Source organism: Clarias gariepinus, chromosome 18 (assembly GCF_024256425.1).
Source record: "Clarias gariepinus isolate MV-2021 ecotype Netherlands chromosome 18, CGAR_prim_01v2, whole genome shotgun sequence".
NCBI lineage: Eukaryota > Metazoa > Chordata > Actinopteri > Siluriformes > Clariidae > Clarias > Clarias gariepinus.
Window position 1 is genome coordinate 26861796 of NC_071117.1, and position 21587 is coordinate 26883382.

Here is a 21587-nt window from a genome sequence, read left to right on the forward strand (position 1 = left end):
TGTGGCTTTTTGTCTGTTCATCATAATAAAGTAGGCGTGTCCTTTGTGTATGTCCATCATAATGAAGGAGGCGTGTCCTTTGTGTATGTCCATCGTAAAATGGGAGGCGTGTTCTTTGTATCCGTCCATTGTAATAAAGGAAGCGTCCTGTGTGTCGGTCCATTGTTATAAATGAGGCGTGTCCTTAGTATCTGTCCATCCTAATGAAAGACACGTCATTTGTATCTTTCTATCCTAATCATGGAGGCATGTCCTTTGTATCTGTCCATCCTAGTGATTAAAGTGCGTCATTTTTATCTGTCCATCCTAATGAAGGAGGTGTGTTCTTTGTATCTGTCTATCCTAAAGAAGGTGACATGTTCTTTGTACCTGTCCATACTAATGAAGGAGGTGTGTCCTTTGTATCTGTCAATCTTTTTGAATGGATGAGGCATGTCATTTGTGTCAGTCCATCCTAGTGAAGTGAGCGTGTCCTTTGTATCTGTCCATCCTAACAAAGAAAGGCGTGTCTTTCATTACGAAGGAGTTGTGTCCTTTTTGTTTGTCCATCATGGTAAAGTAAATGTGTCCTGTGACTGTCAGTTCTAGTAAACAAGGTGTTGTCTCTGTACCCGTGTTTCTAGGAAAGTAGATAGTCCTTTAAATCTGTCCATCCTAGCAAAGGGGGCATGTCTTTTGTAGCTGTCCATACTACTGAAAGAGGCTTGTCCTTTTGTCTTTCCATCCTAGTCATGAAGACACATCTTTTTTTCTGTCCATTCTAGAAAAGGAGACATTTCCTTCGTACTTTATCTGTCAGGAATATGAAAGGACGTGTGTTTATTTGTCCATTTTAATGAAGGAGGCATGTCCTTCGAGTCTGTAAAGTAGGTGTGGTCTCTGTACCTGTCCTTCCTAATGACTGAGGTGTGAGCCTTGAACCCATCTGTCCTAATGAAACTGCGATGGTCTAGGTGCATATGTTTTAGTCAAAAAAGGTGTGTCCTTTGTATCTGTCCATCCTAACAAATGAGGTGTGTCCTTTGTATCTGTCCATCCTAACAAATGAGGTGTGTCCTTTGTATCTGTCCATCCTAACAAATGAGGTGTGTCCTTTGTATCTGTCCGTCCTAACAAATGAAATGTGCCTTGGTTTCATTGTGCCTTGGTTTCTGTCCATATTAAAAAGGATACGTGTCCTTTAGATCTGTCCACCCTAGTGAACGGGGTGTGTCCTTTGTATCTGTCAGTCTTTTTAAATGAGGTGTGTCCTTTGTACAGTATTTGTCCACCTTATTGAAGAAGGCGTGTCCTTTGTATCTGTCCATCCTATTGAATAAGGTGTGTCCTTTGCCTCTGTCCATCCGAATGAAAGAGACATGTCATTTGTATCTTTTCATCCTAATCATGGAGGCGTGTCCTTTGTATCTTTCCATCCTAAAGAAGGTGACATGTCCCTTGTATTTTTCCACCCTAGTGATTGAGGTGTGTCCTTTGTACCTGTCCATACTAATGAAGGAGGTGTGTCCTTTGTATCTGTCAATCTTTTTGAATGAGTGAGGCATGTCATTTGTGTCAGTCCATCCTAGTGAAGTGGGTGTGTCCTTTTATTTGTCCATCTTAACAAAGGAGGCGTGTTTTTTATATCTGTCAATCTTAGTAAAATGGGTGTGGTCTCTGCCTATATTAGTCTTATCGACGGAGTCGGGGTAAACCTTCTGCAGATGTGCAGAACTGCTCTCATTTTGAGCATGTGTATGTATGTGTGTGTATGTGTGTTTATGTGTGTGTGTGCATGCCTGGAAAAGTCTGCTAAAGTCTCAAGTTTCAGAGCACTGTCTTCGTTAATGTCATCAAACTACAATGTATGAAATATTCAGAGAATCTTAATAACCATCTTTCATTGTGCTGAAGAACCAGAGATGCTCCGCGGTGTAGAGTTTCAATAACCAGGTTTGAGAAGTGAATTATTTAGCTGCTGCTACTTTTCAGTGGCCACATCATACAGTGTGTGTGTGTGTTGCTTTCTTAAGTGCACATGAAATCGTTTTAGGGCAGGACGCAGGAGTCGGTGAGTTCTCGGCATGCTGATGAATCTGATCCTCTCTCTGTGTGGAACTGACACACACACACACTGTACATCATGATGTACTAATCTCCTGAAGTCCCTTGGATGCTCAGTAAAAGGCAGGACGTCGGGTATTTTCCTGGCTCTGGGATCTAAGAGCAGATTTTCAGGTAACACAACACAGTGGGATCTCAGGGATAATCAGGCACACACACACACACACTCACCAGCACACCGGGGTTCTTTACAGTGATGCAGGGCGTCATCGCTCTTAAGGCTCCGCTCACTCCATGGTAATATTTGAAGCAGATTTTGGTCTCAGCTTCATACAAACACACACAAAGCCAATATGTAAAAATATAACTTTAGATAATAAATTAATTTTTTCAAAAAGTAGCGAAGACGTGATGTAATGTAAAATGCCCTCACGCTCCATAAAATAAGGCCCCGCCTCCAGCCTCCAGACGATCTGTCCCCGCTGTGTGCCGTTGACGCCGCGGTTCTTCGAGTCCCACACGTTTGCAGGACACGTCTCATCTAGGAACAAACACACACACACACACACACACAGACATGTTTTAGCTATCAGGATTTGGTGAGGCATAAGAAATAAAAAAAAAAACAACAACAATGTGGTGCTGTTACAGGAAAGCAATCAAAGTGTTGACATGGGGACATGAGGAACGACCCAAGGGCCACTTCTTCTGTAGGACATCTGATGAGAGGACCTGCTGGAACAACACCCCCAGGGTGTCTTACTGCCGCAGTCTGAATACGGACCATAAGAGTGATTTTGTTTGTTTGTTTTATTCCCATCACATTTTCCTGTCTAAGCCAGAGGCTTGTATCCTGCACAGGTATAAAGACGCCTCTCACTGGAGCAGATTAGCCTCATGCAGCATGATCTACACCCCAGTCTACATCACTCACAGCTTTCTCCTCAACAGCACTCAATTCACCCTGTGTGACACCAGCACGGGCAGATAAATCACCATGCCGTCCTCCAGCTAATAGCAGGAGCCAGGAGCCAAATGGACACGCGGAGGAAGGAGAGGAGAGGAGAGAAGAGGAGGAAGAAAAAATAAAAAAGGGGGTAAATATAGAAAGAAAGAAAGAAAGAAAGAAAGAAAAGTAGGTAGAAAGAAAGAAAGAATAGTGAAAGAAAGAAAAAGAAAAAAGGTAAAATTTAGTAAGAAAAAACATAGAAAGCAAAAGATAAATGAAATAAAAAGGAAAAAATTAATTAAATAGAAATACAGACTTTGAACAAAAGATAAAGGAACAAAGGGAAGAAAGAAAGAAAGAAAAGAAGATAAATAATTTTTAAGAAGAAAAAAGAAAAAAGAGAAAATAGAAAAAAAGAAAACAACTAAAAAAAAACATGTAAGACAAAAATAGAACGAAAGAAATGTCCCATGTCTTCTTCATCAGGGCTGAATGAATCTACTCACACAGCCCTCTGTAATTAATTATCAATCATTAGCCCCAAATTGTTTGGGATTATCTAAAGTGTGCAACTTCAAGACAAGATGAGTCTTGGTCCGACCCACACCCCTCACCCCACGCCCCTCGCTCCGAGAATCCCAGAATCCTGCTCCTGGGCCGCGGGTCCCTCAGAGACTGTAAGCTGAGCCCCAGGGAGCCGCGGGCTGATCAATGTCTGGCAGATCGAGGCTTTTCTCTGTGGGGGACTGTGCTGGAATTTCCCTGACCGGATCAATAGCTACACGGAGCACGGAGTGGTGGAGCGAGGGATCGGCTTTCTCCCGCCTTTAGCGCCAGACGTCAGGGAAGCGCTACAGTGACCGATGTGACCACGACACATCAGGAACCACCATCGATGCCTGGGATGTGTTCCAGGTGTGGAGTTACTGTTGTAAATGTATTTCCGGACGTGCCGTGTTGGTGGTGCTAGGAGGTATTAGAAGGGGAAGCATAAAATTCCAACAGGGTCTCTAAGTACTAGCACCTTTCAGCTGTGTGTTACTATGCTGTGTTGTGTTTAGGTCTCTCGGGGTCAGTTTAACCAAAGTTCACGCGCCTCTTTCACCCTTTTTTAATCAGAACTCTGTCGGGCTTTTGAAACCTCAGAAGTAATCACACGTAACCTTTCGCTTGAGTAACGTATCACAGCGAGTGACGGGTAAAAGGCAAGGCAGCCATTATGCCGCTGACTCAGGGTTTTATCTCCCACGTTCCCTCTCTTCCTTTACACAGGGCTCATAATCTCTCTCTCTCTCTCCCACTCATACACACACACACACACATCTCTGCCCTGCTTTCACATTTCTGGCTCAGTGGACCATCAAAGTACAGGATTATTTTTTCCATGGCATGCATTGTCCTCTACTGTATCACTGCTAGCTAAAAAAGAAACAGATAAACACCTTCCCTGGCGAATTTGCCACGATACAAGGGTATACAGTGAACCTATTCCGCCTTTGTACGAATTCCTCCCATAATACACTACATTAGTGCACTATTATATCTATTATATTAAGTACAATAAACAGCCTTGAAATAAACATTTCTTCTACCCTACTACAGTACATAAACAATAGAGATGTAGGTGGGGAGGATGGGAGCTATATATTGAAAATTTTTTGTGTGAAAATCAATGTGACAAAATGTATTCATTTTTATTAAAAATTATTTTTCATTTAGATCTGTTTGCGTTTGTGGTGGTAAAATGTTGCAGTTCCTCTATAATCCTATAGGCGGTGCACTATAAAGTTTTCAAACACTTAACGTGTGATTGGATTAATTATTTACCTAGTTTGTTTTTAATTGTAACAAAAAATGTAAATTTAATTGGGAACATTTTACAAAATCATGATACCAATGGAATAGCCACCCAGGAATCATGATAAAATGGGATCTGCTGCTCCTTGTCCCTAATAAACAATTGACTAAAAAAGATTTTTAAAACTTTCTGAAAGCAGAAGCACCAACAAAATAAAGCAAATGCGTGACTCTAAGTTGTGTAAGTAGTTTGTTTAGTTTGTTGCAAAAATAAAGCATACAAGTCTCACAGCAATCATTTTTCATGAGTTTCTGTTTTTCATAAGTTCCTGGTATCCTTACCTAGACAATTTTACTTCCTGTAAAAAAGCTAGGAAGCTGAGCTTATCTCAAAATATATATATAATTTACTGTAGAATCTCTATGTAACTTCTTGTTTTTGTGATACCACACCAAAATTTCAATCAAATAAATCACAACTCGCGTGAAGGTCTCACTCATTTATCTCAAATTATAAACTGCTCTAAAGCTTGCTCACCCATCCTCTAAAGCCTCAGTCTCACCATGTATGTTGAGTCTTACCAATGTGGTAGAGCCCGATCCAGTCTGTGGCATCCACCTCCTCCTTGATGTCCCAGGAGATGACGAGATTCTGTCCTCTTCCCAAGGTGAACTGATAGGTGGAGGCAGTGAGAGAAGAGCGGCTTTCTGACGTGACCAGGTCGGTATCACTGTTTGCCCGCTGTAGCCCCATTGTCTCAGCTGCATTGCCTCCTCTTGATGACCCGCCGCTGCCACTACCGCGCAGGTTCTCCGGGCCCAGGGTGTAGCGCATGTGCGGGCTGCGCCTCCGCACCACCAGGAGGTGCTCACGTGCTGTGCTGTTAGCCATGGAAAGGTGAGGGGTGGGATGGCTAGGGATAGGGTGAAGACCAGGGATGGGTTGGTGGGGACGGGAACGGGGAGGGAGGACAGCTGTGGCCAGTGAGGGGCGAATGGTGAAAGCCGGGTGAACAGCACGATGATGAAAGAACGGCCTAAAAGGCCAGAGAGAAGTAAGGAAAGAATTGGGATGTGACCCAACAAGGGCCAACAAACCCTCTTCACGTCCTCCACCGTCTCTACAGGCAGTATCCACTTACTCAACACCGAGATACCGCCACTTTTTCCTTGGACTTCCCAGCATTTGAAAGGAAACATTCAATCAGACAGAGGACTTACTGACTCACCCCTGTTAAGAGGGGTGCGACTGCGAAAGTAGATCCAAACTCTCCAAGTTTAGCCATATTCACTTGCTACATGAAACATCAAATCCGATGGATATGACAAGCTTCAGATGTCATTTTCTGTCAAGTTCTATGACAAACCACTGGGTCAAGAGAGGCGACAATGGGGCAAGTCGATCATTTAAGATCCTTGTGGTCCATCATGCTGTGGTCTCGACATGACACGTACAAGCAGATACCTAAAAGACAAAAGAAAAAAAAGAAAAAGAGAACAAACAGGCATGTGAAAAGTCTGCAACTCAACAACCCCCTGCAAATTGGCAACAGCCTAGAATATTCTATGTAAGCAATGATATTATCTCATCAAATAATGCCCTCTGCAAAAAGCCAAAGCTGGAAAAACAAAGAAAAAGGCTTTAAGTCAAACTGTTTTTCTAACAGTGAGATCATTCAGCAGACAGACGAGCAGACATCCACAATGAATACTGTAATCTGTTTTCTTTTCTAAGGAAGTGACGAGGCAGAACAAGAGCACTACAGAGGTGGACGAATAGGCAGGAATATCTACAATATCAGTGGAGAAACTGACTGTTATGTCAGATCTAACTGCCTGTCCTTCTGTTTCTCCATCCATCCATCTGCCCCTCCATCTGCCCCACACCCCAACTGAAGCATTACTTCTAAACAAGTTTCAGTTAGATGATATTAGGGCTGGATGATATGGCAAAAATTTATATCACGGTATATTTCTTGATTTCGTTCGATACGATATAATTCTACAAAAAAATAAGGTTCACTTTTTATTTGTATTGAACCTTTAAAAAAACAAGAACTGTGAAATAACACAACATAACATGTGAAATAACACAACATAACGTGAAATAATGTGTTTAAACGAGAACAGGCTGATTATTCATATAAATTAAAACAACAAAGCAACTGCTTCAGCCAGAATAAAGAAACAAAAATAATAAAATAAATAAAGAGTGACCAACAACAAAAACACATTGCTCTGGCCAGAACATTGTTGAGTGTTGATGACCCCCTTTGACAGACTCTAGAGGTTTCTAGAAAGGGGAAAATACTTTTCCATGGCACTGCACATGTAGTCAGATTGTTCCACTGGGGTGAAACTGTGCCAGGTGGAGGTATAGCACTTTCAAAATCATACTAACTTTACACTGATCTAAATAATTTTGAATACTGAACTTGTTGTTCTTTTCTTTGTTTTACAAATATGACCCAATATATGTTCAGTGATACTTTTTTATTTACGTTATTGTTTGTGTTTTTTTTTATACTAGTATATGGTTTTAAAAATGAATCTCCACTTTAATGGGCCAGTAGATTATGATGTGGGATGTTGTTTGCTGCTGGATCCAGCCTCGCTGTCCCTGACCGTAATGTTAGAGTCATCAGCGGAACTGAAACTTTCCTTCACACCAAAGACAGAATCTGTGCATCTAAAGCATTTCACAGCATTTACCTGTAAAGCTTTTTCTTATTTTCGTGTAACTCTTAGCTCCACCTTTTCTTCTTCCTCCTTTTCATTCATTAAAATTATTATTAATTTGCTCAAAGAAATTTGCTGCATCGAGAAAGGATTAATATCTCTCCGTCCCTAAATGTATGTTGAAGGTGGTCTAATTTATATTGAGGGAGGGCAAAACATCCACGCGGTAACAAACACACTGTTAGCTTCTCCGCTATATTTGTAATGTTGCTCTTGACAGCGTAACAGCCCGTTAATTCATACTCGTGTAATGATGAGAAGGACAAACTGCTCGATGCCCGTTCTTTTATTTGCTGCATTGTTAGGTATAGTACAACCTTTCGGGTGGATCCTGCACTTAAATCCAACTAAAAACTACTGAAAAGAAAACAAAATTTAGGCTCTATATCCCAGCTTACATCTCGCATTCGAGTTCGCACACACCAGGACCTCATTACCCACAATGCATCTCCCGCACTGGACTACACTTCTGTAAACAGCTGTCGTAAATTAACCTCTCTTTCCTGCAACATCACGCTCTTTGTCTGCAGCACCCGTGCGATCGACGCACTAATCTATACTAGTAGGAAAGAGATGCAATATTAGACAGTAACTTGTCTTTTGAAAATCATATTTCCAATATCACAAAAACAGCCTTTTTCCATCTTAGAAATATTGCCAAACTTAGGAGTATCCTATCCGTATCTGATGCAGAAAAGCTAGTTCATGCATTCATGACCTCCAGACTGGACTATTGTAATGCATTACTAGGTGGTTGTCCTGCATCCTCAATAAACAAGCTACAGTTAGTCCAAAATGCAGCTGCCAGGGTTCTCACTAGATCCAGAAAATATGATCATATAACACCTATATTATCATCCCTGCACTGGCTACCTGTTCAATTTAGAATTAATTACAAAATAGTACTACTTACATACAAGGCTTTAAATGGTTTAGCTTCCACATACCTAACCAGTCTTTTGATACGCTATAATCCACCACGTCCCTTAAGATCACAAAACTCCGGACTTCTGGTAATTCCCAGAATTTTAAAATCTACAAAAGGGGGCAGGGCATTTTCATATTTGGCTCCAAAGCTTTGGAATAGCCTTTCAGACAGTGTTCGGGGAGCAGACACGGTTTCCCAATTCAAAAGTAGACTCAAGACGCATCTCTTTAATCTGGCATACGCGTAACTCATCCCATAACCTCATACTCCAGTACACCTATCCTGAATGGCAACTACGCTAATTCTCTCCATCTTTTCTGTATTTTTCTACCCATCCCGAGGCATCTGGAGATTGTGCCAGCTTTAGTAGACAAAGGCCAACCCTGCGAGGTTTCTAAGGCATCTTGAGAAGGACCTGCTCCAGCTAGATTCTGCTTTATGATGGCTGGAGCTACCATCCTGCTCCTGTGCTTCCAGTGATCCAGACCCCATCTGCCCTCTGCACCTACTGCTGAACTGAATCTACACAACTTCTGTTATATTAAACTTTCACCTGCACAACACACATGATGTTATTTCTAGCTGTTACCCAGATGAGGATGGGTTCTCTGTTGAGTCTGGTTCCTCTCAAGGTTTCTTCCTATTGCCATCTCAGGGAGTTTTTCCTTGCCACTGTCGCCGTCACCCTTGGCTTGCTCATCAGAGACATTTCATTCATCTTTCATTCATTTCATTATTATCTAGACACATTTTTCTCACACATACACACTTCCAAATATTTTCTTTTCTTTTCTTTTCTAGAAAAAAAAAAAAAATTCTTTAATTTTTTTTGTGAAGCTGCTTTGAGACAATGACCATTGTTAAAAGCGCTATATAAATAAAATTGAATTGAATTGAATATTATGGTTTCCGTCATTTATTATATAAATATATTGATATCATATATAAATATATGATATAAATCCCGGCCCACCGGGAAAACCCCCAGTCCGCCACTGTATATATATATATATATTTATATATTCAAAAGTATATCGGAATACAGTGGAACCTCGGATTACGAGTAACGTGGTAACGAGTGTTTTGCAAGACGAGCAACAATTTTTAATAAATTTTTACTTGAAAAACGAGCATTGTCTTAGTTAACGAGCACCGAGTATCATGTTTCACGCATGCGCTTCTTGTTTTAACAACGAGCGTTACGTCATCACAACTGAGCCAACGTTTTTTCTCTCTCTTGCAGCAGAATTGTAGGTAATCGTCTCTCCTGCTGGGTGAATACACACACGCGCTGTGTGTGTGTGTGTGTGTGTGTGGGAGATGTGCGTGTGCGCGCGCGCGCGCACACACACACATTAACGGAGAGACCGTTTTTAAAACCGTTTAAAAATTAGCAAGGAACATCGCTAGTCACACTCGCGTGAGTGCATACTAACGGGATTACTACTGTAAAGTAAAACAACAACAACAAAAAATTAAACAGCTCCTCACCTTTGAAAACAGTCGCGACAGAGAAGAGTTTGTGTGTTTATTTGGCAACCTGAGAGAAGGGGAGCTGTAAAGCCGAGACCTATCGTCTCCCCTGCTGGGTCTTAGTGCTTGCAGTGTTTTTGAGTGTGTGTGTTTGTGTCTGTGTAAGGCAGAGAGTTTGTGTGTTTGTTTGGCAACCTGAGAGAAAGGGGCTGTAAACGCGAGCGAGCCCCCCTTCATCCCCCCTCCTCTCAGGTTGCCAAATAAACACACAAACTTCTCTCTGTCGCGATTGTTTTCAAAGGTGAGGAGCTGTTTAATTTGTTTTTTGTTGTTGTTGTTTTACTTACAGCAGTGATCCTGTTAGTATGCGCTCACGTGAGTGTGACTAGGAATGTTCCTTGCTAATTTTTAAATGGTTTTAAAAACGGTCTATCCGTTAATGTGTGTGTGTGTGTGTGTGTGTGTGTGTGTGTGTGTTTTTTTACACATACACTCTGCATGCACAAACGAAAACCCTTATCTGTCGGGGTTTAATTTTAAATTTTTTTAAGGTAAAGTACAGGTTAATTTGTACTTTTTACTTTATATTTTGTATTAATTATATTTATGTATTTATTTTTTGGGGGGCTGTAGAACGAATAATTTAGGTTTCCATTATTTCCTATGGGAAAATTTAATTTGGTTTACGAATGTTTTGGAATACGAGCCCACTTCCGGAACGAATTAAGCTCGTAATCCGAGGTTCCACTGTATTGGAAATGTGTTTAAAAATCATATCACCATTATTGATATCAAATTATTGCAATATATATTGATATCAAATTATTGTCCAGCCCTAAGTGACATGTGTCTTAGAGCACAGTGAAATGATTCTTTTGCATACCCCAGGGTAGGAAGCTGGAGGAGCACAGGGTCAGCACCTAACCCAGAGCCTTAACCATCTGAGCCACCACTGTATAATAGATAATAGCAAGTAAATTAGAAAACACTGCATAAGTGCTGCTTCAGGTTGAGTTTGGGGTTGGGGATGGATGGATAAAGGAAAGAAATTATACTACGGTGGTATAATTACAGGATTTTCTGCCATGCTTCAACAATCTCCCATCCATTCATTCATCTGGCCCAAACTCAACCTGAAGGAGCACTCATGCAGTATTTTCTGATTTACTTGCTCTAGGACCACCTATTCTGAACACCCTAGTCTGTTTTCTCCATCCATCCATCTATCTATTTATTTATCTAACCATCTCATCATCCCAAAACCCAACCTGAAGCATTTCTCTTCTGATCTATCTGCCCATCTGCCCGTTTCTCCACATATCTATTATCTATCCCTTCAACTGTCCCAAAACCAACCTAAAGCACCAGAATCTTTTGCCTAGTTTGGCCTACACCTCGAAATTATGTTTTCTCTATGTTGTTCTTCATCCATCCAGCCAAACCATCCATCTAAATTTTGCCTGTCTTTCTTTCCATTTATCTGGCCAAAAAAATCCAAGCTGAAACATGACCATTCCAGAATTTTCAGACTCTCCATCCATCCATAATGAAACATAATTTCACATCATCACTCGTATCGGCACTTCTGCCCTACTTGGTCTATACTTCTGCAATCCTCTGTCATATTATATCCTTTCTCTCTTCCTTTCTCTCTCTCACATCAGCCCTGCTTTCTAAAAGCGTCGATAAGCATGATTTTCCTTGGAGGATCCTAAATTAGCTTCCTCCGTCTGAGCTGTTGGGAAGGACTGTGAGACACGGCGTAACACAACTCGCCCAAACATTCTTCTTATACCTCAAGCTTTTCCACCAGTTTGTTCCTGGGTTATTTGATGGAGCAGTTAAAGGGAATCGAAAGTTATTTTGTGACCGAAGCAGAATAATATATGCCGCACACAGATGGACGCAGATGGACAAGGCAAAAAAGTGCAAGAAAAGCAGGCGCGATGGAGACCAGAAGGCACAGTCATGTCCTGGCTGGAAGAAAAGAAAAAAAAATAGCCTAGACAAGCAGGAGATCTGGGTTATACAGTACTGGTTTACAGCAACACTAAACAGCGAGTGATCCTTGTGCTTCTAGGACGGTCTCATAATAAGACCTCGGCCCATTTCTAACACCCTAAATATTTCTCTTCAGTCTTCAGTATGACGCGCTATAAATTCACAAGCGCCGTTCCTGTTTTAACAGGAGGCAGTGATCACGAGATAGAGCAAAGGAAAACACACACACATACACTCCCACACAGTCCTGTTTCAAAACACTGATGTGCAAAGCATCCTGTGCTGGAGGAGAAATGCAGAAAGGAGTACGTGAAAGTGTGTACGATGCTCCTCCAGAATCAGGCCACGCACACTTACACTCCGGTAGAGAAAGTAAACAGGACCTGAGTATATCTTACAGCAGAATTTTACACTGATTTATTGAGATCCTCATTGTTTTAAAAATGAACTGAATCCTGTTTATTTCGCCAAGGTGTTTACCTGTTTTTATACCATCAGGATGGTGTTATATATAAAAAAACTACTCCACGGCTACGTCTGGATCACTCACACACACACTTTACAAGAACTGATACGAGAGTGCGGATTCCTCTTTGGGCTCTCTGAGTTTATTTTGGAAAGTGATGCTGCTACTGATACAGCGTAATCATGTAAGACACAATGCAGTAATCTTACAGGAAGCCCTGTTAAAACGATCCTGTTTGAGAATGTGTGATGAACACAACGCTGCCTGCTGAGTAACACACAAAGTCATGTGGTCGCATCTCGAAATATGAGATCACGCTTCATCCCTAAAGAACTCCATCTATCATTAATTGCATGGCGATACGACGTTGGTTTGGAATGCAGGCTTGAATCATCCAACAGTTCTTTTTTTCACTTCCTCATCCTCCTTAACTCGCTGTGCTGCTAAATATATCTCGGACATAATGTGTTATTTATAGTGACATGCAAGTCTGTGCGTAGGTCCCACCTTTTACATAGAGAAAGCCTTAAAATAGAAAAAAAAACTATATAAAAAAAAAACAATGGCTTTAGGGGAGCTAAAAGACACTGAACACATAGACTTATGTGTATGCATCAGTATGCGTACAAGTATTGCGTACAATCACTCTGCAGATGATGCCATCTTATCAGTGAACCACACAGCCCTTACACACCTGGAGAATAAGAATTCCTACGTCCGCCTGCTTTTCCTGGACTTTTCCTCTGCCTTCAACACCATCTCTCCACAGACATGAATTCTAAAGCTTTCCTTTCTTAGCTTAAGCCCTTCAGTAGGAAACTGGGTCCTAGACTTCCTTACCAACAGATCTCAAACTGTCAGGATCCATGACACCATCTCCTCCACCATCATCATCAGCACAGGCTCGCCTCAAGGTTGTGTGCTGAGCCCCCTCTTGTTCACTCTGTTGACGTATGACTGCATAGCGAGACACTCCTGCTGTCATATAGTCAAATTCGCAGATGACACAGCAGTAGTGGGACGCATCACTGACAACGATGAATCCTATTACAGAGAGGAGGTAGAACTGGTACATTGGTGTAGGGGAAATAACCTCTGCATCAATGTAAAAAAGACCAAAGAGATGGTGGTGGACTTCCGAAAGGACAAGCGAACTCCTCTCCCCCTACACATTGATGGAGCAGCTGTGGAAGTGGTCTCCAGCTTTAAGTATCTAGGCGTCCATATAGCTAAGGACTTAAACTGGAGCGTCAACACCTCGGGCCTGATTAAAAAGGCCCACCAGCACCTCTACTTCCTCAGGAAGCTAAAACGAGCTGGGCCTCGTTCTGAAGAGTTTCTCTCGAGGAGCGGTTGAAAGCATCATCAGCTCCTACATCACTGTGTGGCATGGCAATAGCACCGTAGCTGAGAGGAAAGCCCTGCAGAGAGTAGTTAAGGCTGCAGGCTCCCCACTATCACCAAACTGTACACTGGAAGATGCCGAGGAAGAGCCCTCCGCATTATTAAGGACTCCACCCACCCTGCACATGCTCTATTTCAACCTCTACCCTCGGGCAGAAGGCTGAGAAGCCTTCAGTGCAGGACCACCAGGCTTAAAAACAGTTTTTACCCTTAAGCAAACTAGATTGCTGAACTCTAGCCATGCTCTGTAGGTCCTCTCCCATTAAACACAATCAAACTTTTAGTGTAATATATAACTCTATGGGCAATACATATATATAACCCTATAAGTCGAATATACAATGTGTGCAAGACAGCCTCTGAAAATGTGCAATACACTATGTATAGTTTATGTCTAATTTCCTGCATAATATATCCCTGACTGCTCTTATTTATATTCATATTAGGGCTGCAACAACTAATCGATAAAATCGATAATTATCGATAATGAAATTCGTTGTCAACGAATGCCGTTATCGATTAGTTGGGCTGCGCACGTTACTGAGAAGCGCGATCCCAAGATGCACAAATACACACAGCCGCTCGTGCAATGGAGGTTACAGAAGCGCCGGCAGGAAAAAGCGCGCGCCCCGAGTCCTCCAAGGTATGGGAGTGATTTACATTAAACGCCACTAAGAAGACGGTAACCTGCACGCTATGCAAGACCGAGCTTACATGGCATGTCATGCACGAACACTTAAAGAGAAAACGTGTTGGTGTTACGGATAGCGAAACGTCTGCAGGGTCGGTAAAAACTGTATCTCTTCATCGTGTAAAAGTTGTATAGTTTAAGTGCTTTTAGTTTAAACTGTTTGCTAACTTCGGGACAGTCGCGCGCTAGATCTGTTCACGTGCTACTCGCTAGCATCACATTGCGCAATCACCTCATGAGCAATAGTGATTAGTTAAATGGCGCTATTTTAGATCAGCTTAATTTACAAGGTGTGAATAACAGTAGAATATTACATTTAGTGATTGTTGTGATTTTCTGCGAATGAAAATAACAGTATATTTGTGACTATTAGCTTTTTGCATTTCTACAGTTTTTTTATAGTCCACTAGAAATTTAACTTGTAATTAACTGTGGTTTTACTTATGCATACATCATTTTATTATACAAAATTACATTATTTTAGCTGTTTATATCTTATCAACTGAATATATCAGTGTATTTATATATATATATATATATATATATATATATATATATATATATATATAGTATATACTGTATATATTATATACTACATTTCATTTAAGGTTTAAAATGTCCAAATTAAACATTATTAACTCTATATGTGGCTTTTGCATTTTTTAAAGTTTATTTTTATACATAAATAATACCCTGATTTATGTTTTTTTTAATAGTTATAAGCGAAAGATCAAATGAAAGAAGCGGTTAGGCTTTGTCCGATTAATCGATTAATCGAAAATATAATCGCCCAACTAATCGATTATCAAAATAATCGTTAGTTGCAGCCCTAATTCATATATATACATATTTACACCCTCATATTTATACTACTATGCTATCTCTGTGGCTTAAACGGGACCTGAGTCCTAAAATCGTATCAGAACATGGAAGTGTGCTGGTATGACAATAAAGCTCCTTGAATCCTTGAAATGAATGTAGTTAGCCTTATGAGCCTTCTAGAGATGACGCTAAAATTATCATAAATATTGACGCATTAAAAAAAATTATATTAGCGTCACAGGTTGGTGGACTGCTAGCTTCAGTTGGCAATCGTCGCATTTTATCACTAAAACCAAAAGTTACCCCAACATTATTAGCTCTCAATTGTTGCAAACGCATTTAACGTGAATGCAAAGCTTGTTTATTTGTTTGTTTTTTCATCTGGTCATATCGAAGGCGGCATGGTGGCTTAGTGGTTAGCACTGTCGCCTCGCACCTCCAGAGTACGAGTTCAATTCCTGGCCAGGTTTAATTCCCGTCTCTGTGTGCATGGAGTTTGCATGTTCTCCCCGTGCTTGGTGGGTTTCCTCCGGGTACTCTGGTTTCATCCCACAGCCCAAAAATATGCAGATTGGCGTTCCCAAATTGCCAGTAGTGTGTGTGAGTGCATGTGTGTGTGCCCTGCGATGGATTGGCACCCTGTCCAGAGTGTACCCCTCCTCATGCCCTAAGTCTCCTGGGAGAGGCTCCAGGCCAGCAACAACCCTGAATACAGGATAAAGCGGTATAGAAGATGAGTAAGTGAGTGGTTATATGGATTCGGCTGATGTGACACACCCGACTAGCACGCACACACCACACGCAAGACACATACTGTAGAGTGCTTAAATGGATTACTGAACAGATTTATGAAAAAGCTGTCGTTAATCCCTGTGGTACCACCCAACTGACTTCATTTCCTTTTCCACACACACACACACACACACACAAACAATAGTTCTTGCTGCTACGCAGCCTGTATTTATATCATATTTTTGCTTTACTGTGCAATGTAAATGATGAATATCCAATACAGTAATATTTTAGAAAGCGTAAATCATCCCATAACCTCTTAGAATGACCCTGTTAGGGATGAACCGTTCAACCTTATCGTCTGCCCGATTGTGTGCACACTGATTCAGCAAACTCTAAACTCCAGCGAAGTGCGTGAATTCAATCACAGGCTTTCACCGTTTACGATCTGCCTCGATGAACGGCGTCGGCACTAATGGCCACCTCAGACAGGAAGTGCTTAGAAGTGTGCATGAGGTCATCTCTTAGATGAAACCAGAGCTGCACTCGCATTAGCAAGGCCGAACTGATGGAACGCACTCTCACTGACCCAAAACCCACCCCCTCCCCCTCGTCCACACCTTCACGAGTCTGAAAGAGAACGCTGGTATCAGGCGCTAACCTGATACCAGCTCCATCTTTTTAATGTCATTATGACATAAGGATGGAAGTATTTACAGTACAGAATTTGATAGAAAGTGGTATAGGTGGGGCAGGAGGAGTACGTAATTACTGCGTGATAACTGTACGAGTAAAATGTCTGCTTATTTAAGTCGGGAAAATGTTAGGATATTGGTGGACAAGTTTTTTTGTTGTATCAGGTTTAAAAGTTTTTCGCTTTTTTTTTTTTTTTTAAGTTTAAGACTTATTTAGACTTCATTAATTCATTTTAAATCTAAAGACATTTTGAAAAAGTTAGCAACTGTTTTGCACTTGATGTGGCTCTTTTTCCAACAATCACTGATTACCAGCGTCCCCACCAACCAATCACTGATCACCACTGTCCCTACAAACCAATCACTGATCATCACCGTCCCCACCAACCAATCACTGATCACCACTGTTCCCACGACTAATCACTGATCACCACTGTTCCCACGACTAATCACTGATCACCACCGACCCCACCAATCAATCACTGATCACCACAGTCCCCACCAACTAATCACTGATCACCACCGTCCCAACCAACCAATTACTGATTACCACTGTTCCCACGACTAATCACTGATCATCACTGTCCCCACCAACCAATCACTGATCACCACTATCCCCACCACCAATTAATTACTGGTCACCACCATCCCCACCAACCCATTAATCACCTTAGTCCTTTCCATCACTACAAATGACCAATCTTTAATCACCATTGTTCCCAACAACAAGCACAAGAATGTGACCGATTTCAGGAAACATGAGTCAGTTGCTGAGAGATGAGGAAAACTTAAATAGAAGTTAGATTCTAATTGGTCACTTTGTGGGTCTCCAGATAAATCTGTTACGTACAGTATTGTTTAAATTTACCATCCTATCTTTTAGCATGTTCTTGAATTATATTATAAAAAAAAATGTAAAGGAAAAAAACAAAAGGTAAAAAAAGTGTGTGGCGGCGTGATCAAATACGCATAAATAGCTAGTAAACAGATACAGTGCCGTGACTTGTGACTCCTCATTAAATATATAAGGAGGTACTTTCCCCTAAAAAAAACTTAGCAAAGTAATCTGTTGACCTGGAAATGATCAGCTTTTCCCCCCGGTACGATGTTATCAGTGTACAACTTTAGATATTTCCGTATCACCCCATCATTGTCGCCATCATCCTTGTGTGTGTGCGTGTGTGTGCAATGTGTTTCCTTTTCATCAGCACTGACCTCTCGTTTCACCTCATTACTGCGCTTGTGAGACATTAATGACTCATTCGGTTCTGAGATGAATGAAAACAGGAAGTGCGTTCCACACAGTATCAGACAACCGAGACATCCTCTCAGCAATGGAATAAATTGTGTGTACGCCACCTGTTACCATGTACCACGGTAGTTATTAACTCTAAAATGTCATTTTCTAACAGTTGATGGCTCGTGTATGGCTGTCGGAGTTGTTTGGTAATCAACAAGAGACAGGACATGGATGGACATTTTACATTTGTTTATGTAAACATATCCCGGGGAATGTGGGGCACACAAAGTGGAGTACACCCTGGATAGGGTGCCAACCCTTCACAGGGCTCACTAGGGGCACCAATCAGTGAACCAAGTGGAAACCACACATACACACACAGACCTGGGGCAAGATTTGAACCCCCAACCCTGAAGGTGCAAGGCGAGAGCATTGGGGTAGCTCAGTGGTTAAGGCATTGGACTACGGTTCGGAAGATCCCAGGGTTAAAACCCCACAACCACCAAGTTGCCACTGTTGGGCCCTTGAGCAAGGCCCTTAACCCTCACCTGCTCAGATGGGTAATGAGATAAAAATGTAAGTCGCTCTGGATAAGAGCTTCTGCCAAATGCCCAAATGTAAATGTAATGTAAATCTAACCACTGGGCCACCGTGCCACCTGTTGGCATGCATTTTCATTTATGAGGCTCCTAAATGGCTTTTCTCTTTAGGTGGGCGGGGCAAACTTGTCCTGTAAGCTTGTATATGCTGAAAATGGTAACTTGTTTTCCAAGTATGTTCCAAGTTTGTTCTGCAAAAGACAAACAACTAGTCGGGTTTTCTCTTGTTCTGCTCGAACAAAAGACTTTCAAGACAAGGTAAGACTCTCAACCAGATGTTATGTGAAAGAGTGGGAAAAAAACTTACACACAAAGAGTGAGAAGGAAAGACCATCGTAAGTACTCTGTGGCTCCAACCCAATCCCTGCAGCTGTCACTCTGCCAGGAACTGACAGCTCACCTACATTAGCTAATGATCTTCCGTCCTGTCCCGTCCGTTAGTGCATTTCCTCCTGAGGACACTCAGATGGACACATGAGCTTGAGAGTGAGCCGAGGATTAGCTCGACTTGGCTCGGCTCTGGCTAATGCCTCCTCTGAGACGCCTTGAACCTCCTTGCTTGAAAGATGGAAAGGATGCTGGCATGCAAAAAGGCACGCTAACAGGGAGTTAATAAATATTTAAGGGGGTTAATACGACTGGATGATGGTAATGATAAGCGTTCAATTCATATCTTGTGAGGTCAAACCTGAACGTAGCTCCTGTTAACCCTTTTAGACATGTAGCTAGGTATCAGAAGGAACTAGCAGATTTTGATATCAAATAAACATTTCCTCAAAGATGATATAAAAATGAGTAATTCTGAAAAAACATTTTGCTTTTTACACTAACAATTACCATCACATACGAGGGGTATTTTTGTTATTTGTAAATTATACACAAATTCGACTCCCAAAATTATAAATCGCCGCAAAAAAAGCCTATTAGCTATGTTGTAAGGTAAAATCTGTGAAAACTGCTAAATTGTTAAAATTTTGACATGGTTACAAACACTACAGATTTTTTGCTTTTTAAGCTTTTTCCGAAAAACTATACAAGCAGCAATTTTTACAGGTCATACATTTCTAAAAGCTTACACCAATTTAAGTCACATGAAACGACAAACTTAAAAGAGTGTATTATTCTAAAATGCAAGATTGGAAAGATATTGCAACATAAATTTGACATGGTTACGGACACTACTTTAGCCGTTTTGGAGAGATGATTTTAAATATGTTCATTTTCAGTATAAATATCTGCAAAGTGCCAAAAAAATGAACATATTTAAAATCTTCTCTCCAAAATGGCTAAAGTTAGCAACTTTCAGGGAAGCTAGAACTGTCACTTCAGTGTTGCATAAAATTCAGAAGTAGCTTCTTTGGTCACACACATTTTCTGTGTTATATGTGTAACATAAAAAAAATAATAAAATCAGCATTGATGCTGTTTTTTGGCCGATAATGTTTGCATTTGAGGTGGTAAATTATGTTATCATTCCTCTATAATCCCACAGGTGGCGCACTTTAAATTATGTGTTAAATTTGTTTAGAATTGTAATAAAATAAAATAATTATATATATAAATCGTGATATTTAAAGTATCCGCACCGACTCCTGTCCCCAACCAATTGAACGAATATTTGATGAATTTGATAAAAGTTTACCCCTTGTGTTTTTTTTTTGTTGTTGTTGTATTTAAATGTATTTTTTTTTTAAGTCTTGTTTAAATAAAAGTATTGGCACTCTGTGTGCCTCAGGAAATGCAGGGTTTTTTTTTTCCTTTACGTTTTTGTTCTGCATGTTGTTACATAAGCACTGTACTGGCTTTGTGTTAAAATCCCCAGTTATAAATATATACGTGACCCACCGCGTATCGAAAAAAAATCGAGCTCTTAGGATGAGCATCGCACTCTTCAAACTGTCCCAGCTTTGGTTCTGTATCTACCCACACTTTCTATTAATACACAGCGCAGGGTTGAACTATTTATACCGCAGACAACACATCTCGAGCTCAGAGAAGCCCAAGCACTGACCCATATCTGAAGCCTTAATACATTCGGAAGCAAATATTTGATTCAGGATATGATGCGCTACGACCTGGCCGAGGTGTTGAGATGCTAACAGGTGGAAAGAGAGTGCTTTGACAACTTTCATTCTGCTATGACGAAACACACTACATCTGTGTTTCTCTGTGACATTCAAAGAGAGACAGAGAGGGAATACATGAGAAGTGGGAGACTAAAAGGTCAAGAGCTGAGGTTCAAGCATGTGACAATTAAAGGAACAGGATGATGTCATAACCTCAGCTACAATCTGTTGCTACTATAGAGTTACGGGGACTATTTTAGAGCCATGTGCTAAGAAGGTGCTGTGGGTACTGAGCCGGGGCAAGCGCGCATTCCTGACCTCCTGCTTATTGTTGCACAGCCCTGTTTTGACATTCTTCATGGATGCAACACATCCTGTTTAGAGTGGAAGGGGGGACTCCAGGCCAGGGTTTGACCCTCTTTCCTGTGACACACACACACATACACACACAATCCTAAAGGCAATGCAATGAAGATGATTTTATTATAATTTTATGTTCTTGTACTTCTATAAATTTCAGTCTTCATGGAAGGAGTCTCCAGTGTCAGAGACAAAGCTGATTTGTGATGAAGGCATAACATATGATAATAATCAACCTTTATGAATACATGTATAGCCATACTGACTCCACAATAATGTTTTTTAATGCTTTTTTTAATTTATTTACAATGATTCCTCGATTTACAAACAACTTCTAAATTCTGTTTGTAACATGATTTGGTTGTAGACCAATCAAATTTTTCTCACAAGAATACTTGTAAACAGAATTTATCCGTTCCCCATCACTATGAACTATATTTCCCTTTTGATTTGTTTATATCACAAAATATAAAATAAAGCATTAATAAGAAGAGGGAGATGAATGAGGAGCAGGTTAGTGTGTATAAGGAGACTCCTCTTCCATTCTAATGCTGAGTAATTCTCCTTCAGGGGTTTTCTCTC

At 40.9% G+C, this 21587-nt stretch overlaps 1 protein-coding gene across 3 annotated transcripts in view; it reads right to left on the reverse strand.

Moving 5' to 3' along the window:
- The window catches only part of hecw2b (HECT, C2 and WW domain containing E3 ubiquitin protein ligase 2b), a 59641-nt gene that overhangs the window by 31457 nt on the left and 6597 nt on the right, over positions 1–21587 (reverse strand). For all 3 annotated transcript variants that reach the window (XM_053477179.1, XM_053477177.1, XM_053477178.1), the window contains exons 2-4: positions 5372–6254; positions 2477–2584; positions 2275–2369 (exon numbers count right to left, since the gene is read on the reverse strand). In XM_053477179.1, the coding sequence (XP_053333154.1) occupies positions 2275–2369; positions 2477–2584; positions 5372–5681 (513 nt within the window). In that variant the 5' untranslated portion in view covers positions 5682–6254. The remainder of the gene's footprint in view (positions 1–2274; positions 2370–2476; positions 2585–5371; positions 6255–21587) is intronic.